General features: G+C 53.2%; 1 protein-coding gene across 8 annotated transcripts; it reads left to right on the top strand.

The window, feature by feature from the left end:
• The first annotated feature begins 1,198 nt into the window (after positions 1-1,198).
• Etv4 (ETS variant transcription factor 4) lies at positions 1,199-15,911 on the top strand. 8 transcript variants are annotated; one of them, XM_051158715.1, is made up of 13 exons: positions 1,199-1,385; positions 1,849-1,959; positions 2,151-2,247; positions 2,470-2,517; positions 9,113-9,166; positions 10,502-10,628; positions 11,690-11,854; positions 12,069-12,337; positions 14,044-14,118; positions 14,276-14,344; positions 14,528-14,700; positions 14,971-15,072; positions 15,418-15,911. In XM_051158715.1, the coding sequence occupies exons 2-13, from the start codon at positions 1,900-1,902 to the stop codon at positions 15,640-15,642; spliced, it is 1,464 nt and encodes a 487-aa protein (XP_051014672.1). In that variant the 5' UTR covers positions 1,199-1,385; positions 1,849-1,899; the 3' UTR covers positions 15,643-15,911. The 8 variants fall into 8 exon arrangements, with proteins under 8 accessions (XP_051014672.1, XP_051014674.1, XP_051014676.1 ...); XM_051158717.1 differs by having other exon boundaries at positions 1,200-1,385; positions 2,154-2,247; XM_051158719.1 differs by lacking the exon at positions 1,199-1,385 and adding an exon at positions 1,551-1,686 and having other exon boundaries at positions 10,505-10,628.
• Positions 15,912-16,532: the final 621 nt, after the last annotated feature.

The following is a 16,532-nucleotide window of genomic DNA, read 5'->3' as shown; positions in this document are numbered from 1 at the left end:
CCAGCTCTGACTCCTACAGGCTGGAAGAGGTTGCGTGTGTCATTTGCTTCTCAGACCCTCCACTGCCTCATCTGTAGTGCGTGGACCCGTGGTGGGTCCCTTGTGGTGGCAGCTAGAGCAACTCAGACCCCAAGAGAGGAAGTCTTTCTCACATTTGTTTGCCCGCCACCTAGCACCGTGTCTGGCCCGGCAGGTATTTACTTAATGAAGGGATGAGTGAAATGACAAAACACTATGATCGGCTTCTTGGACAAAATTGAAACCCAGTTTGATCATCAAGTCACTGGGGATTTCCGCTTCCGGTTATCAGATGCTTGCCTACAGTTAAGGAGTAGACGGCAGAAAGAGGGGGCCTCGCCTGTCCTTGGGGCTCTTGTTTTCACTACCACGAAGAAATGCTAAAGCAGGTCCACAGATAAAGCAGCTCTACAGATCACAGGCCCTTGAGGGGAAAGCGGTGTTCGTGCCGATTTACATTTTATTGAGCACGAAGTGTGCATCCGTTGCTTTCACATAGCGTAATTCACTTGAGCTCATGGTCTCAGAGGGCTGCACGGAAGTCCGAGGTGGGTTTAAGACTCTAACGGACTGACAAGCTGAGTTACCTCAGGTGAGGGGACAACAGTCTCCCTTTTCAGCTTTCTTCCATTTTCACTTGAAAAGTGGAAACAATAGCTCCACAGCACCAGGTTTTAGGAAGGAAATGAGCACGTGGAAGCAGAGCGCTTCATAAATGCTAGTTATTATGGGTCCTCTGGGCACACAAGTCCGTTTGCCTCCCCCTCCCCCCAGGGCACACAGAGGTGTTCACACTCCCACGTACGTAGCGATGCACAGAAGCGTGTGCTAACGCCAGCGGGAGGAGCCACCTCGGACCCAAAGCCCATGCTGGACCCGGTGGAGAAACTACCCGGTCCTCAGCTTCCCTCTTTTTTCCTCAATTCTTTATGAATGAACTAAGGCCGAAATGAGTTTATTTTTTTATGAATGAAGTCCAAGAAGTGAATGAAGCCCGGAGCCAGCCCCTACATGCTGATTGGCCTCTGTGGCTGGGAAACTCCGCCCTCAAGCCCAGCTAGGCGAGTCTCTGGATTAGCGGGCGTGCCTGGCCCTGGGGTTTCATTCACAAAAGTCAATGAAACAAAGGGAACCGGTGGGGAGGGGCGGGGGAAGAGCAAGAACGGAGGCTGAGGCAAAGGAAATGCACCAATCAGCTGCTCCCCTGGGCTCACAACTGTCTGCAGCGCCCGGAAAACAAGCCCGGGCTCTGGGGACCCGGGGCTCAGGCCGCCTCGCTCCGGTCTAGCCCCGCCACCTTAGTTGTGTCATCCCCCGGGCATGCTGAGCATCCCCCCACGGTTCCTGCATAGACGCCCAGGCCTCAGGTGAAACTGCGGAAAGGGAAGGAAGGGAGAGTGTGATTCCCCTCTTCGTCTCCCACTCACCACACTCTGTTCGGTGCCCGCTTCCGCACATTCCGGGGCGGGGGTGGGAGGCGTCGGGATTCGGGGCTGGAGGGGGCGCCCGAGTTATGGGCGTGCGAATGGTGTGCGCCTTGCGCGCGCGCACACACACACACACATACACACTCACAAGCGCGCACACACACACACGTCTTATGTAACCCAGCCCGGGCTGAGCAGGGCTGCAGAAAGCAGACACTCCGACCCCAGCTCGCGGGAGCAGGTGGGACGTCGTCTGGCGGGAGGGGAGTGGCGGTTGGAGGCGCTCGGCCACGCAGGTCCCAGCGAGTCGGAGAAGTTTGGCTGTCCGATCCGAAGCCTCGCGATCGCCCCCTCCCCCCGCAGCGCTCCCCGGACCAAGTGCGAACTGCCTACCCCTTCACAGGTCTCTGCCTCCGCGCGGGGGCTCGGCCGTGTGGCCGGAGGGAGAGGCCGGATGGAGCGGAGGATGAAAGGCGGATACTTGGACCAGCGAGTGCCCTACACCTTCTGCAGCGTGAGCGCCGCGCCGGCCTCCACGCCCGCCCCCGCCCAACACCCCGCCCCTACTTGCCCCACAACCCCCTCCCTGGGGGGGTCTCAGTGGGTCCAGGGCGGCCTAGCCTCTTAGGCACCCCGGGACCCCGACCCCAACCCCAAGCTAGACTCCTCAGGGTGATTCGGGGGCATTCTCCCCCCTCCTTCTAGCAGAAATCTCCCGGAAATGGGAGCTTGGGCGAAGCGCTGATGGTCCCGCAGGGGAAGCTCATGGACCCGGGCTCCCTGCCGCCTTCCGACTCAGAAGGTAAAGAACCAGACAAACTGCGACCCCCTCTCCTCAACCCACACACATCCCAAAGCCTATCCTGGACCTCCCCAACCCACGTTTTCCCAAAAGTCAAACCACTCAGAGGAGTCTCATCATTCTCTGTCCCTTATCCCCAGTGGGGAGGCTGTAACCCCGGCTCGCCCAGGTCTCTCCCCGTATATCTCCACCTCATCACCAATTCCAATATTCACCCATCAGATCTCTTCCAGGATCTCAGTCACTTCCAAGAGACGTGGCTTGCTGAAGGTGAGTAGTTTCGTCGCCTTCCTAGAATTAGTAGTGGGGCGCGGGGCGTGGGGCGTGGAGCGTGGGGCGTGGGGTGTCTTCTCTGTTTCAGGGACCTTCAGTCCCCTCTCCCGCCCCCAGCCCCTAACCACTTCACTCTACCCAGCACTCAGTGTGGACACATATCGATATTTATTTTCTCGCCCTGAGCCAGGCTTGTATAACTAGGCCTGGGGATGAATCAGACTATTGTGTGGGGTATTTGCTTATTTGAATGGAACTTGGCCCCAGGCCCGTGTTTTTTTTTTTTTTTTTTTTCCTGGTTGAAAATTTCATTTGCAAAGTTTGTTTGGCAGGAGGCTCCCGGGGCCTAGGTGAGGTTGCTGGGGTGTTGAGATGTTGAAAGAGAGCGGTGAGGAACAGGAGGGATGAGGAGTAATTTGTTTCCTATCTTCTGGTTCTGCTCGAACATTGATTGCTTTCTACTCCTTTCCTTTCACTTCTTCCTAACTCCAAGGGCCAATTTACTTATCCAAGCCAAAATAACAACAAAAGTTTCAATAATTCTTTTCTTGGCAAGCTGGTAAAGAAGACTCAGGACTGCCTCCCCAAATAGCCTTGATTATAATTCCAGTGGCAACTGGTCCTGCCTCCATCCCTCCTGAATGCCTCCACCCCCAGGCAAGGCTCCCCTTCCTGTACGCTGGCGGGGTTGGTTGTGAGCCCAGCCTGGATGGGGTCAGTGGCCCAGCTTGGGCTGGGTGGGGCCCTTGTGTCCTAGTTGGATCCCAGTTGGTGTGTTTTGGTGAGGTTGTTTAGCCTTAGGGTGTCGCTGGCAGGGCTGCCAGGGGCAGGAGGCTGGTGATTTACAGTCACTGAGATTCAGGAAGCCTTAATAACCCCATCTTCACTAACACCCCCCCCCCATATATTAGTAACCAAGAAACCAAAAATGATCTCTTTCTTGAGATCTTTCCTCTTCCTGAGGGTTCCCCCATTTTGAAATTTAAAAGCTCAAATCCACCTCTCACAGGATTCTCTATAGGAGCACTTAGATGAGAAGGAAAGGGCCAGTAAGTAGATGGATGGGATGAGATGAGGTCTGTCTTGGCCATTATATCTCTCTCTCTCTCTCACACACACACACGTTTTATTATTATTATTACTGTTGTTGTTGTGGCAGAATGACTTTAGCGTGGAGTTTATCCTTCAAAATGTGGAATGGGGAGGTATCTCCAGCATTGTGTGTATCTTCCTCTGTTATATCTCGTGAGTGCCCAGCTCCCAGTTATATGCAGAGCTTTACTAGGTGTCCCAGGAAAACCCTAGGGTTTCCATGGGCTCTCAAAGACCTCCTCTCTTACCCCCTAGTTTCTGACTTTGGTCTGGCTCTCTGGGTTTCCCTTCCCTACCCATCAGCTCAAAGGTCCCCACAGTGGGCAGCTCCCCGGTTGTGAGTTTTGGGTAGGCGTGGGCTCAAAGTGGCATTTTGGGAGTACTTGGTCTATCTGGATGACAAGGGAAGGAAAATGCTCTCTTCAACCAACCATGGGAGCCCCTCCCCTTGGTGATGTATCTGGTGATTGTCCTGGTGTCTGTGTGTGCTAGTATGACAGCAAGTGTGTATGCACACGGGCATGTGCGCACGCGTGCATGCGTGTGTCACATACTGCTGCCTTGGGAGTCCCTGTACATTTAAATCCAAGTGGGTGGGGAGGTTGGGGGTGGGGAATGCAAGGGGGGGGGGAGACTGGGATCTCCTTGGTTCCCTCTCCTTCCTCCTGAGGGAGCAGCTCAGGTTCCCAGCTGGCGATGGATGGCCAGGCCTGAGGTGGGGGGTGGGGGGGAATGCTGAAGCCAGTCGTTCCTCACTCTTTCTGCGGAGACAGATGCAGCTGCCGGGGTCCTGTCCCCCTGTACCATCCCAACATCACCCCAATCTCCTCTCCTGCCTCTTCCCACCAGGTCAGTGGCCCCCCCCATAGTCGAAAGGGGTGACAGGAGGGATGAGCTCCTTTGGAATCTTGCCAGTGGTTGGAAACCTCTGGAGAAATGGGGCCCAGAGCCCAACCTCCCTTCTTTCACCTTGGTTTCTTCCTAAAGCCTCAATTTGTAGAGAAAGTGACTTGGCATAGTATGGGTGGGGCAGTGAACATTGGAGGGGATGTGCAGTGACCAGGCTGGACCCAAGCAGGGATAGAGAAGAGTGGATATGGCTGCGGCTGCCGATTGACATTTTTGGGTGAGTGTTGGTGATGCTCTTTTGAGGCAGCATACACCACATCTTTGGGGTGGGAATTTTTCTGGGTAGAAGTGAGTCGAGGAGGGTCCTCTGGTTTCTGGGTGCCTGAGATCCGTTGAGATGTTGAAGAAAGGATCAGGCTGCCACAGAGAAGCCCAGGCTTGGGCAGACAGAGCCGAGATGTCGCTGGTTATGTAAAAGATTTGTGGATCTGATGGAGGGTTCCTTTGTGGGATTGTCAGGAGCCTTCGAGAACTGTTAGGGATAATGTCTCTTTGGTATTTAGTAACCCCGACTAAGCTATGTATGTCCTTTGTATGAAGTTGGGGCGAGGGGTGTCTGTGAATTCCCAGAAGGCTTATGAATAGGTCTGGGGGTCTTTGATATTGCTGTTCTGCACGTAAAATTGTTGGGTTTGTACCATATATGAAGATAATATGGGTTTTTCTAGGAAGAGAATGGTTTATAGCTTTTATCAGAAATTTAAGGGATGAGTCTGGGCTCTTTCTTTCACAAAATTACTGCAGTCAAATGCTTCTCCAAGGGCAAGCCTCCTAATCTATAGGTCCAAAAAGAGACCCTGTGTGTGGAGGAAGAGCATGGAGGGAGCATCTATCCTGTCTGTTGTCTCCCATTGAAGCACAAGGAATGTGGGTGAAGGTGTGTGTTCGTGCACTCTGGTGCCTGGGGGGGGGTCGGTTTGGGGTGTGTGTGTGCTAATCCTCAGTCCTCTCCCTAGTCTTTCCTAGTTCAATGCCTCCTCCATCTTTCTATTTCCTCCCCTTCCAGAAGGTTCCTGGAGAGGACTATCCCCTCCACCAGACTGAGAACTGGTTCCATCTGATATAGAGGCTGCTTGGGTGCGGGTGGGGTGAGGGTGAGAGCCTGATGGGTAACACAATAGAGCAGAAGCTCCAGGGAATGCTACCATTCACTCTTATGTGGGACTGTCCCCAACCCCAGAGCATGGTAGTCCTTCTGTGGGACACATGGCAGCTAGGCCCTGGTAGGTGGCATTGCTTAGCTGGTTGAATGTCCCATTTCTTCCGGAACCCATCTTTGGGGTCCCTGTTTCCTGTCCGAGAGACAGTCCCTAAATATATTCATTCTCATTCTCTCTCTCTCTCTCTTTCTCCCTCTCTCTCTTTCTCTCCCTCTCTTTCTCTTCCTCTCCTTCCCTCCCTGTATGTGTGTGTGTGTGTGTGTGTTTTGTGTGTGTGTGTGTGTGTGTGTGCGCGCGCATGCATGCACACACATGAACTACACTGGACACACACACACACATGTTTTAACCACCTGCCATGTCCCCACCCATATAGTCTCTTTTTAGTGTCAGTCAAGCTAGGGGCAGACTCTGGCTCAGCAGCCAAAACACAGCCGAGTCAACAAACAGAACGGGTGCATGCTCAAGACCAAACATGGTAATTAAAATTTCTCCTGCTCTCCAGGAACGCGAGGCTCTCTTTCTGTTCCTATTTCTATCCTCGCTGATAGTCTCTGGGTGACTGCGGCCCTGTTGTACCCCTTTGGGAGGAGGCCAATTTTGGGAGAGTTGAGCACAGAGTAGGGCTCACTCCCCATTCTGGGAAGAAGATAGCATCACCCCTTTGGGGATATAATCTGTGTGCTAAGGGGAGGTCTCTTCCATGGGGGGGGGCAGTGAGGTGGGAGGGTGGGTTCTGGGTAAACTTGCAAGCTTGAGGGAGGAGGAAAGGTCAGATGACCCACAGGGCTCTCTTGCCCAGTGGCGTCAGCAGGAGATGCCCCCAGCCCATTACCTCACTGGAAACGGGTAGTTAATGAGGCCTCAAGAGGGGACCCAGAGTACGTCAGCTACCCCCTGCCAAGTTCTGCACCCCTTGCTTACCCTTGGGGACCCTCCTTGCCTAAGTAGCAGGGCGAGGAAATACCACTAATCCTGCTTGTTCCTACCACCTTCACGGTGTCTGTCACCTTTGAATGGACCCAGTGTCCATCCCCTTTGATTAGTGCTTCCCAAATGAGCCAGTCACAAGGGACATTTATTGCAGATATGGATGCCCTGGCCCACCCCTGGCCTATAGAATGACTTTACCGATTTAAGGACTGGAAACCCGGGTGGCTAACAAAGCCGGGGTGATTCTAAAGTCAGGCAAGCTGCGGGATGGGACGGCTGCTGTGGGATTGTAGCTGGACTTCCAAAAAGCTGGGGATTTATGTATCTTTTCGCTGAGGGATCGGAGTTCCCCACTGATGCATTTGGCTACTTTAGAACTGTAGTAAACTGATCTATCTATTCAGATAGATTCTTATGGTTTTTAAACGTCCTCACCCCAATCTCTGTCTAGGAAGCGAGCCTCTAAGCCAGATGTGGTGTCACATAGGCCTATAACCACAGACAAGCTGAGACACACGAGAACGGTGAATTTCAGGCCGGCCTTGGAGTGCCTAGCCTAGTAAAACCCTTTCTCGAAAAATCAAAGGCTGGAGGTTCAAAGGGACATTGATTCGACCGCCACCGCTACAATAAATAAATGCGTAAAAATCAACTATACACCTATATCTGTAAACAGCCAGTACCCTCTGACATTTGAAGCAAGCGCTTGACCACAGCCTGAGTGCCCTTGTAAGATGAGCTTTTCCGGTGGTGTGCCAACTCTGGTGGTAGGTGGTATGTGGAGAGAAGGAGCTGCAGGGTAACGGAAGGGCTGCCCAGGTTAGAATCGTGCAGTTTTCGGCTCCCCAGTCTGTGGCGCTAGCCCCTGCCCGCCGGAGGGCAGGTTTCGTTGGATGCTTATTCATAAGGAACCATCATAGGGTACCTGGTCTTGAGTAGAACCCTGTTCTGAGTGCTAGAGAGTCCCCTGAAGACAAAGCCTGTGTCCTCTCGGCCTACCTTCCTGGTAAAAAGATAATAAACACTATCACGCATACAGACATTAATTATAGATACACTCAGGTGGGGGGAGATGCCAGCTGAGACAGAAAGCAAAAGGGACAATGTCGCTTTGGGTTGTCAGAGAAGGCCTCTAACAAGCCTGGCAGGGTGCCCATCTGTAAGCCTGGCTTTTCAGGCAGAGTCAGAAAAAAAAAAAAAAAAAAAAAAAGGTCAGTTTTAGGTCAGTGTGGGCCACACAGTAAGATCCAGAACGGAGCAGGTGAGGTTCTTGGGAGGTGGGGGGTGGGAAGGACCCATTAGGGTTCAGCAGGACTGAGGACCAGAGGAGGCTGAGGTGCTAGGGAGTGACATCAAGGAGAGGCTCCAGGGCAAGAGAGAGGTGAGCTGAGGAGGCCAAGGGCAAGAGTTTAAATTTCACATTTTAAGCGAGAGAGCAAAGTGATTTAGTTTCTGTTGTATATACAAAGATCACCCTGCTGGCTGTGCGGACTGTAGGGCCTGGGGGAGGTGTGTGTGTGTGTGTGGCGGGGAACACAGGGTCCTGTGGCCAAGATCTGAGCCCATGTGCTCACATGGGATTGGGGTGTACAGTGTCCCCCTACCCCTCACCAGCCACTCTGAAGTCTGACTCTTATCTTGCCATTTCCACGTTGCCCAGTTGCCAGAGAGTGACCATCCTGTCCGTCTCCTAGGTCACGAATTCCATTGTCCTTCTTTAGACCCACTATTATCTTAAGACAATCAGGAAGCCCTTCTTTGTGTCCTTCTTTCTGCTCTAATCCTTTTTCCCTCCTTGATAGAGAGGCAAAAGTAGACAAAAGCTATGGAGTCCATTAAGGTATCCTTTGCAGAGACGCCCACCCCTGGCTCCTCTGACCTCCAGGCTTAGGGAACCCTTCCTTTCCCTTAGCTGCACACGAGTGATGAGACGGTGTCTGCAGCTTGCTCCTGTCCTGTTTTTTATCCTCTTTTCACATCTCTGCCACTTGCCCTCTTTCCCTCATTCCCTTTGCTGAGAGCTCTAGGACTCTCGTGCTCCGAAGCTTCTGAGAGGCATTTGAAGCGCAGACTCCTGGGTCCTTCCCACATTCAGGATTTCCTCATCTGATCTCATGTCCACAGGATCCCACAGTTTGTGACTCTCACCCACCCACCCATGATGGCATTTGGCTGTAAACCCTGGTGACAAAGCCTTGTAAACTCTGAAGGGCAAGTTCATTCGCACGTCAGAAAAAAAACGGAGGGACCAGGACAAAACATCTAGGCAAAGACACGGTGTCTGCTCAGACACTTTCTGAGAGTCCTCCCCAGGGGTCTTCATGGATCAGGAGCTAGAGGGTGCAGGACATGGGGTTCAGGCACCTTTGGTCTACTAAGGAAGGCTCTTGACCAATTCAAGGCTGAAGCTAATCTGCAGGGTGGCAACAGTGGCATCTTCCTTGGGTTGCCACTTTACAGAGCTGCACCCCAGACTCACCTCTGGTCTCTCTCTGCAGCTCAGGTACCAGACAGCGATGAGCAGTTTGTCCCTGATTTCCATTCAGAAAACTGTAAGTAGTGAGTGCTGGGTACAAGGATGGGGGATGGGGGGGTCAGAGAATGACAGGAAGTGAGTCATGGGGACAGTTACCCAGAGGAGAGCAGTTTGCTCTCCCCTAAAGACAGAGTGAAAGTCAGGGTTCCCCATCCTGGAATATGGGCTCTGAGATCAACACAGTGACTGGGAGATGAAGACCTTCATTCCCCCCTGGGGTCCTTGCCATGTGACTTGGAGCAGATGCTGTCTCTCTGCAGCCAAAGCAAGGGGCTCCAGACGGCTCAGCATTGTTCTGTTATTCCCTTCAGCACTGGTGATGCTGCCCTAGGGAAGACTTGCCAGTGTCTCGGGAGAGCTCAAGGTTGGGTGCAAAAGGGATGGTCGGTGGTACTGCAGAAATACTCTTCAATGCTCAGGACATCCCCTGCAAATCTGACTCTAGTGTCACTGTTGAGAAATGATGCTTGGGCCAGGCATAGATGGCCCATGTAATCTGGGCGTGTAGTGAATTTGAGAGCAGTCGGGATACATAGTGAGGAGGCCTTGTCTCAAATAAAAAAGAAAAAGAGTGCCAGGTGTGGTGCCTTTAATCCTAGCATTTGGGAGGCAGAGCTGAGTTCGAGGCCAGCCTGGTCTACAGAGTAAGTTCTAGGACAGCCGAGGCTACACAAAAAAACCCTGTCTCAAAAAAAAACCAGAAAGGAAAAGGGAAGTATGAAAAAAGATGTTTGGGTATCAGGTGCTGCTCTCAGATGTTATCTGAAATGAACCGAGCACAGGCATGGAAAACTGCTGTCACCAGAACTGTGGATTCTCAGGCCTCTGACCCAACTGCAGGAAGCCAGGATGTCACTCACACCAGGGCTTAGCCACAGGGGTAGCTGGACTTGGAGATAATTAGGAGCATGTGTATGTTACTCAGCTGACATACAAGTGGGCTAATGGCCAAACTCCCTCAGAAGACCAAAGAATCTTTAGAGCCCAAAGAAAAAGCATGTCTGTCCCCCATTGGAATGTTCCAGGGCACTCGGGAAAGTCAAAGCCCTGGGTCTGAAATGGTCCCTCTTATGAAGGTGTTTTCCTCAGCTGGGAGTGGTGTGTATGGGATTCCTCTATGGTTCCCTCAGTTCATAACAGACGTTGACCTAAAGTATAAAACTAGACAAAATGTGAGTAACCAGAATGTTCCAAAAATGTCCGACTTCAGTGTGCAGAGAATGAGAGCGGGAAGGGAGGAGACCATCTCTACCAGCAACCCAGCCATTCCTCAGAAAGCAGAGGTGCCACAGCCCCGTCTGCCTCTTTGTGACACTCTGACTTTGCTCTGTCCTACTGTCCTACCCGACAGTAGCTTTCCATAGCCCCACCACCAGGATCAAGAAGGAACCCCAGAGTCCCCGCACAGAACCCGCCCTGTCCTGCAGCAGGAAGCCACCACTCCCCTACCACCATGGAGAGCAGTGCCTTTATTCTAGGTGAGCCCCCAGCTAGGGAGGGTGCGCCGAAGTCTTCCTTGGGCAAGGTGTCAGGAGGTGAAGGCGTGATTGAGGGTTGTGGTAGGGGAGGGCAACCCTGAGGGAGAGATGAAGGCTGGACAACAGAGGTTGCCTAGCTCCTGTAGGTAGTCCTAGCAAGAATTCCTCTGTACAGGAGACATCTCACAGATGGCCTCAAGAGCACAAGAGTGAGTCTCTACCTGGAGGCCCATGTCCTACTTAAACCAGTTGCTCTAGCCTTCAGAGAGAGATTAGCTGAGAGGCCCAGTTCTAGGATTAAGACAAGGTGTTCACTTAGACAGGTATGGTGGGTGGCTTATGCTTGAGCCAGGTGGCGGGGGTAGGGTGGAGGGGGGTGGAGTATGGGTTTGAGGTCAGCCTTAGCTCAATAGAAAGAGTCAAGCTGAGCTTGAGAGCAAGACCCTTTTAGGGAAAGAAAAATAGAATTCACCTGGGGGCTGCCATGTAGCTAAGCTGGGAGAGGGCTTGCCTGCCATGCGCAAAGTCCTGGATTTGATTGTCAGCACCACGTAGAGTTGGCAGGGTGATCACATGCCTGTCATCTAAGCAGTTGTGAGGTGGAAGAGAGAAGCAAGTTTGAGGTCATTGTTGGCTATATATGAGAAGTCTGAGGCCACCCTGGGCTAAATAAGACCCTATCTTTAAAAAAAACGAGAGAGGAAGTGATGGCTCAGCCATTAAAGGCTAGGCTCACAACCAAAAAGAGAGAGAGAGAGAGACAGGCAGACAGACAGACACACAGACACACACACACACACAGAGAATATGAGAATGTAAAAGAAAAAAATTCCTAGTCCTCGGGAGGCCGAGGTAGGGAGATCTCTGAGTTCAAGGTCTACGGAGTGAGTTCCAAGACAGCCAGAGCTACACAGAGAAACCTTGTCTCTTAAAAACAACAACAACAAAACCAGCCCCTCTGCTCCTGCAATTTCAATAGTCACTTCCTGGGGGATGAAGGGTACAAAGATGGTCACCTAGCTTCTCTGCCCCCTCATCCCCATCTCCCCCCTCAATCCCAGTGCCTATGACTCCCCCAGACAAATCGCCATCAAGTCCCCCGCCCCCGGTGCCCCTGGACAGTCGCCCCTGCAGCCCTTTGCCAGGGCAGAACAGCAGCAGAGCCTCCTGAGAGCCTCCAGCTCTTCCCAGTCCCACCCTGGCCACGGGTACCTTGGTGAGCACAGGTAAGGAGACAGATCCGCAGCACCGGGGGACGCAAGCCTCGCCAGGCAGTCTGGCCTCAATTCCCTAGTCCTCTGTAGAGAGCTGGCTGGGAGAAGAGGAGAGGCAGGGAGATGCTGCCTCATTATCCTTCCAGAGCCCTGTCAACAAGCGACAGGCTCAAGGGGGGCTAATGGAAGGTTCTCTTTTTCTCCCTTCTCTGTCCATCACATGCAGCTCTGTCTTCCAGCAGCCCCTGGACACCTGCCACTCCTTCACCTCTCCTCAGGGAGGGGGCCGGGAACCTCTCCCAGCCCCCTATCAACACCAACTGTCTGAGCCCTGTCCACCCTACCCCCAACAGAGCTTCAAGCAGGAGTACCATGACCCCCTGTATGAACAGGCTGGCCAGCAGGCTGCGAACCAGGGTGGGGTCAGTGGGCACAGGTACCCAGGGGCGGGGGTGGTGATCAAACAGGAGCGCACAGACTTCGCCTATGACTCAGGTAAGAGACTCTTGGTGGGGGTGGGGGGTGGGGGGAGTGGGGAGTGTTTCGGAGATTTTTCTGGGATTGCCAGGCGGGGTGGTGAGTATTCCAGTGAGCAGTGAGGGTCAAGCAAAGGTCCCTAGCAAGTGTGCGTCTTTCCGTGGTCCATACGTTAGTTCATGACCCAACTCACTCATTCACTTTAAAAATATATATATATTCTAAAGAACAATCATTTTCTAGCCAGCCAACTTTCAGGTAAGATGATAGGGCATATAGACCTTTGCCCTTATATAGCTCTTGACAATAATAAAGGTTGGGCGTTTACTTCTGTCAGAGGTTTAGGGAAGACTAGAGCATGGTCTTGTGCCTGGAACAAGAGTGTGCAGTTGGAGGACACAAAAATGAGACTGTCGTTAGTTCTTGTCTCCACAGTGAATTAAAAATACAGAGGGAGCTGAATGTGTGACCCATGTAATCCAAGCACATGGGAAGTGGAAACAGGGTGATCCTAGCTAGGCATCAAGGCTAGCCTGGACTAGTGCCTATTTAAAAAAAAAAAAAAAAGCCTTGGTTGTTCATTCCTAGTAATGCAAGCATTCAGGAGGCTAGGGCAGGTGGATAGCTATGAGTTTAAGACTAGCCTGGGCTACATAATGAGTTTCAGGCCAGCCTGGACTACAGAGTAGGACCTTGTCTCCAAATAGATAGATAGACAGTAGCTGCAGAGCTGGCTGGAATTTTCGAGTTTTTCTTTTCCTGGTGCCCACAGTTATTTCAGGGTCAGGGGCTTATCCAAAAACCCCTAGCCGCTCCAGGGGAGAATGGGAGAACAGCATAGATGCTTCCTTTTCTCAAACCCCGGCTGTAATCCAGTGCCTGGTGGTGAAGTAGCGTCTGGAAGGGGAGACCCACCGAGCTGCTGCCCTTCAAAGGCTGGAGCCCGGACGGGATCGTGTTACTTGCCCTTGAACTCCTGCCCCTCCTCCCTCTTCCGTTGGCTTTCTGAATGGAGTCAGGAATTCCATTCACAAAATGGAGGCATGAATGAACCCTCCCTCCTGCCTCCTCCCCGCGAGGTGTCGGGTGTCAGCGGCTCATTCATAGGTGGGAGTGGAGGGGGCGGGAAAGGGTTGGAACTTGAAGCGTGGCATTACCCGGTCGCCTTCCGTAGGTGGAGCTGGGAAGGTTTCAGTTCTAAGGCGTGGAACGCAGCGGAATGTGTTAGACCTGAGAAAAAACAGCGCAGTGCCCACTGCGTCTCCCTTAGATATATGCGTGTCGTCCCCCCCCCCCCCCCCCGCCCACCTCCATCCCTGCCCCTGCGCCTCGCGCACACACACACACACATACACAGAGGTACTGGGCTTGGAACCTGACCTGCTGACCGGACATGTACCCATTCCGAGGAAGTCTTACCCTTCCCAACCCCCGGAGGTTCCGTCTCCTCCTCATTCCCCTGAACTCACAGGAAACAGCTGCTCCCTGGAATCTTGGGCCTCGTGAACAGGCTGCCTGGCCCCAGCTGCTTGCCACTCATGCCCTCAAACTGAGGGCCTCAAGCTTCCAGCCCCCAATGGGTGAACTTCCCCAGGGATTCGGTGATGGGAAAGCGACAGTTGCTGGTGGCATAAACTTCTTGAATGTGTGTAGGGCTTCTTCCTCTCCTGCGCCTCAGCTTTGCTTCACCCACTTACAGCATCACCCTTTCTTCCCTCCCCCAGACGTCCCTGGGTGTGCATCTATGTACCTCCACCCAGAGGGCTTCTCTGGGCCCTCTCCAGGTGATGGAGTGATGGGTAAGGCAGCCTGCCCCATCCCTAGCTAAGGCCTCCTAATGGGGGGAGGGATCCTTGCTTATGTGGGGGTCACCCAAGCCATGAGTCCCCTTGGATTCTATGGGGTCTCCAACAGTGACCCCTCAGGTCTGAGCAACCTCCAACTTTCCTCCACCAGGTTATGGCTACGAGAAACCTCTACGACCATTCCCAGATGACGTCTGCATTGTCCCTGAAAAATTTGAAGGTCAGAGAAGTGACTTCATAGGAGGCTCGGGGTCTTCCTCACCCCATCACACACTGGGTCCTGTAGAAAGCATTTTGTCAGGAGAGGTTGGGGCCCTCAGGAAAGGGTTTGAGGAAGCCCCCCCCCTCGTGGGGGAGAGGAGGAGACTAGGCATGCACCTCACACCTATTTTCATTTTCCCAGGAGACATCAAGCAGGAAGGGGTTGGAGCTTTCAGGGAGGGGCCACCCTACCAGCGCCGGGGCGCCTTGCAACTGTGGCAGTTTCTGGTGGCCCTGCTGGATGACCCAACGAATGCTCATTTCATTGCTTGGACAGGCCGGGGGATGGAGTTTAAACTAATTGAACCTGAAGAGGTGGGTCTTAAGTGTTGCCACCCCTCCTCTCCAGCGCCTTGGGAGCCCTGAGAAGAGAAACGGTGGCACTCGCCTTCCACCATCACCCTCAGTCTGCCTGACCCAGTTCTTGCCATGCCTGAGTCAGCGTTGCGCTGGTGACTAGCCTAGATTATCTCTGCACCAAGAATCTCAAATGTTCTTTCCACCCTGCCCGCTCTTTCCCCCTCCCCCTGCCATTTTTCCTCCAAGATAGTATCTTCAGCCAAATACTCTGTCTCTTGTCCCCAGGTTGCCAGGCTCTGGGGCATCCAGAAGAACCGGCCAGCCATGAATTACGACAAGCTGAGCCGCTCACTGCGATACTATTATGAAAAAGGCATCATGCAGAAGGTCGGGCTGAGGTCCTAGCACAGCCATGAGGAGGGGCCAAAGAGGGGGGAGGAGTGGGAGGGTAGAGAGAGGCGAGGGGAGGGGGTAAGGGAGGGAGAGCGCTCTTATGAGAACAGAAAATGTTAAGGTTCCCTGTAAAGTTGCTCAACAGTGACCGAGTGGTCCCAAGTGTGCTGAAATTGAGATGAGACAAGCAAGGACCAGAACGGAGTAGGCTTTTCAAGCACCAGTGTGAGAAGGAAAGGGGCCTGATGCTCTTCTGTAGTCCATGTGAAGGGCAGGGTCCTCTGAATTCTTTAGTGAGGCAGGGTGTGCGTGCCTAGCCTGACAGCCCTCTCTCCACAGGTGGCTGGCGAGCGCTACGTGTACAAGTTTGTATGTGAGCCCGAGGCCCTATTCTCTCTGGCCTTCCCGGATAATCAGCGTCCAGCTCTGAAGGCTGAGTTTGAGCGGCCAGTCAGTGAAGAGGACACAGTCCCTTTGTCCCACTTGGATGAGAGCCCTGCCTACCTCCCAGAACTGGCTGGCCCTGCTCAGCCCTTTGGCCACAAAGGTGGCTATTCTTATTAGGCACCAGTGGCTTCTTGCCACACTGAGGCTGCCCAGTGTACATATCAACAGATTTGGTGTTGGTGAAGCCCTCGTTCTGATACCTGTAGAAGGTTCTGGGGTCAGATCTCCACTGTCCCATCTGTTACTCATGGCCAGACTCCGCTGCTAACCAGAGTCTGCAGGAAGGACAGTGGAGGCAGGTCAAGTCTAAAGGCAGCAAAGTTCACTTTGGTTCGCCTCTCCCCTCAGGAGTTCAGCTTGGCCTCTGCCTAGGTCTTGTTCTGTGGCCGTTCTCTGTTCCGCCACCACAGAGAACCAGTATCTGTTCTGTTGTGGGGACAGACATGGGGCTTCCCAACTTTATTATGGCAGCAGGGCCAAGGGGGTTCTCAGAACACCCTACTCCCACTTGTGGGAGACAGAAGCCTGGGCTCTGGGCTCTGCCCTGAGCTGGGGTTCCTGTGTTCTTGGTGCTGTGCTCTGGAAGGCAGGAGCAGGTGGGAGGCAGCTAGGGTGGGTGTTGCTGGAGGCAGGGATGAAAGCGGCCCTCTGGCTCCCTGCCCTGGGGCCCACCCAGGCCTAGTTCCACCTTCAACTCCTCTGCCAGACCTTAATAAAGGCTCTGCTTCCCCTGTTGGCTCTGTTTGCTCTTTGCTTCTGTGAGGCAAGGGCCTAGGGTAGAAGGAGCCCCAGCCACGAAGCAGATGACTGGAGCTTGGAGTCTGTCCCAAGGCCTTACATGACTAGATGTGATGACACCCTGTTCCTGGATCTCAGGCCCTACCTTGCATTTCTGGAAGGAGGGGGGGAAAAAAAAGCACCTCTTGCTGTTGATTTCCCTCTAAAAAATAGATTTTTGGGAAATCTGCTCTTCCCTGACCTAGGATTGTGTGAGGATCCAGAAATAA

This window comes from Acomys russatus, chromosome 16 (assembly GCF_903995435.1).
Source record: "Acomys russatus chromosome 16, mAcoRus1.1, whole genome shotgun sequence".
In the NCBI taxonomy this organism is placed as follows: domain Eukaryota; kingdom Metazoa; phylum Chordata; class Mammalia; order Rodentia; family Muridae; genus Acomys; species Acomys russatus.
Note: the sequence above shows the minus strand (reverse complement) of the source record. Positions and strands in the feature narration are given on the sequence as shown.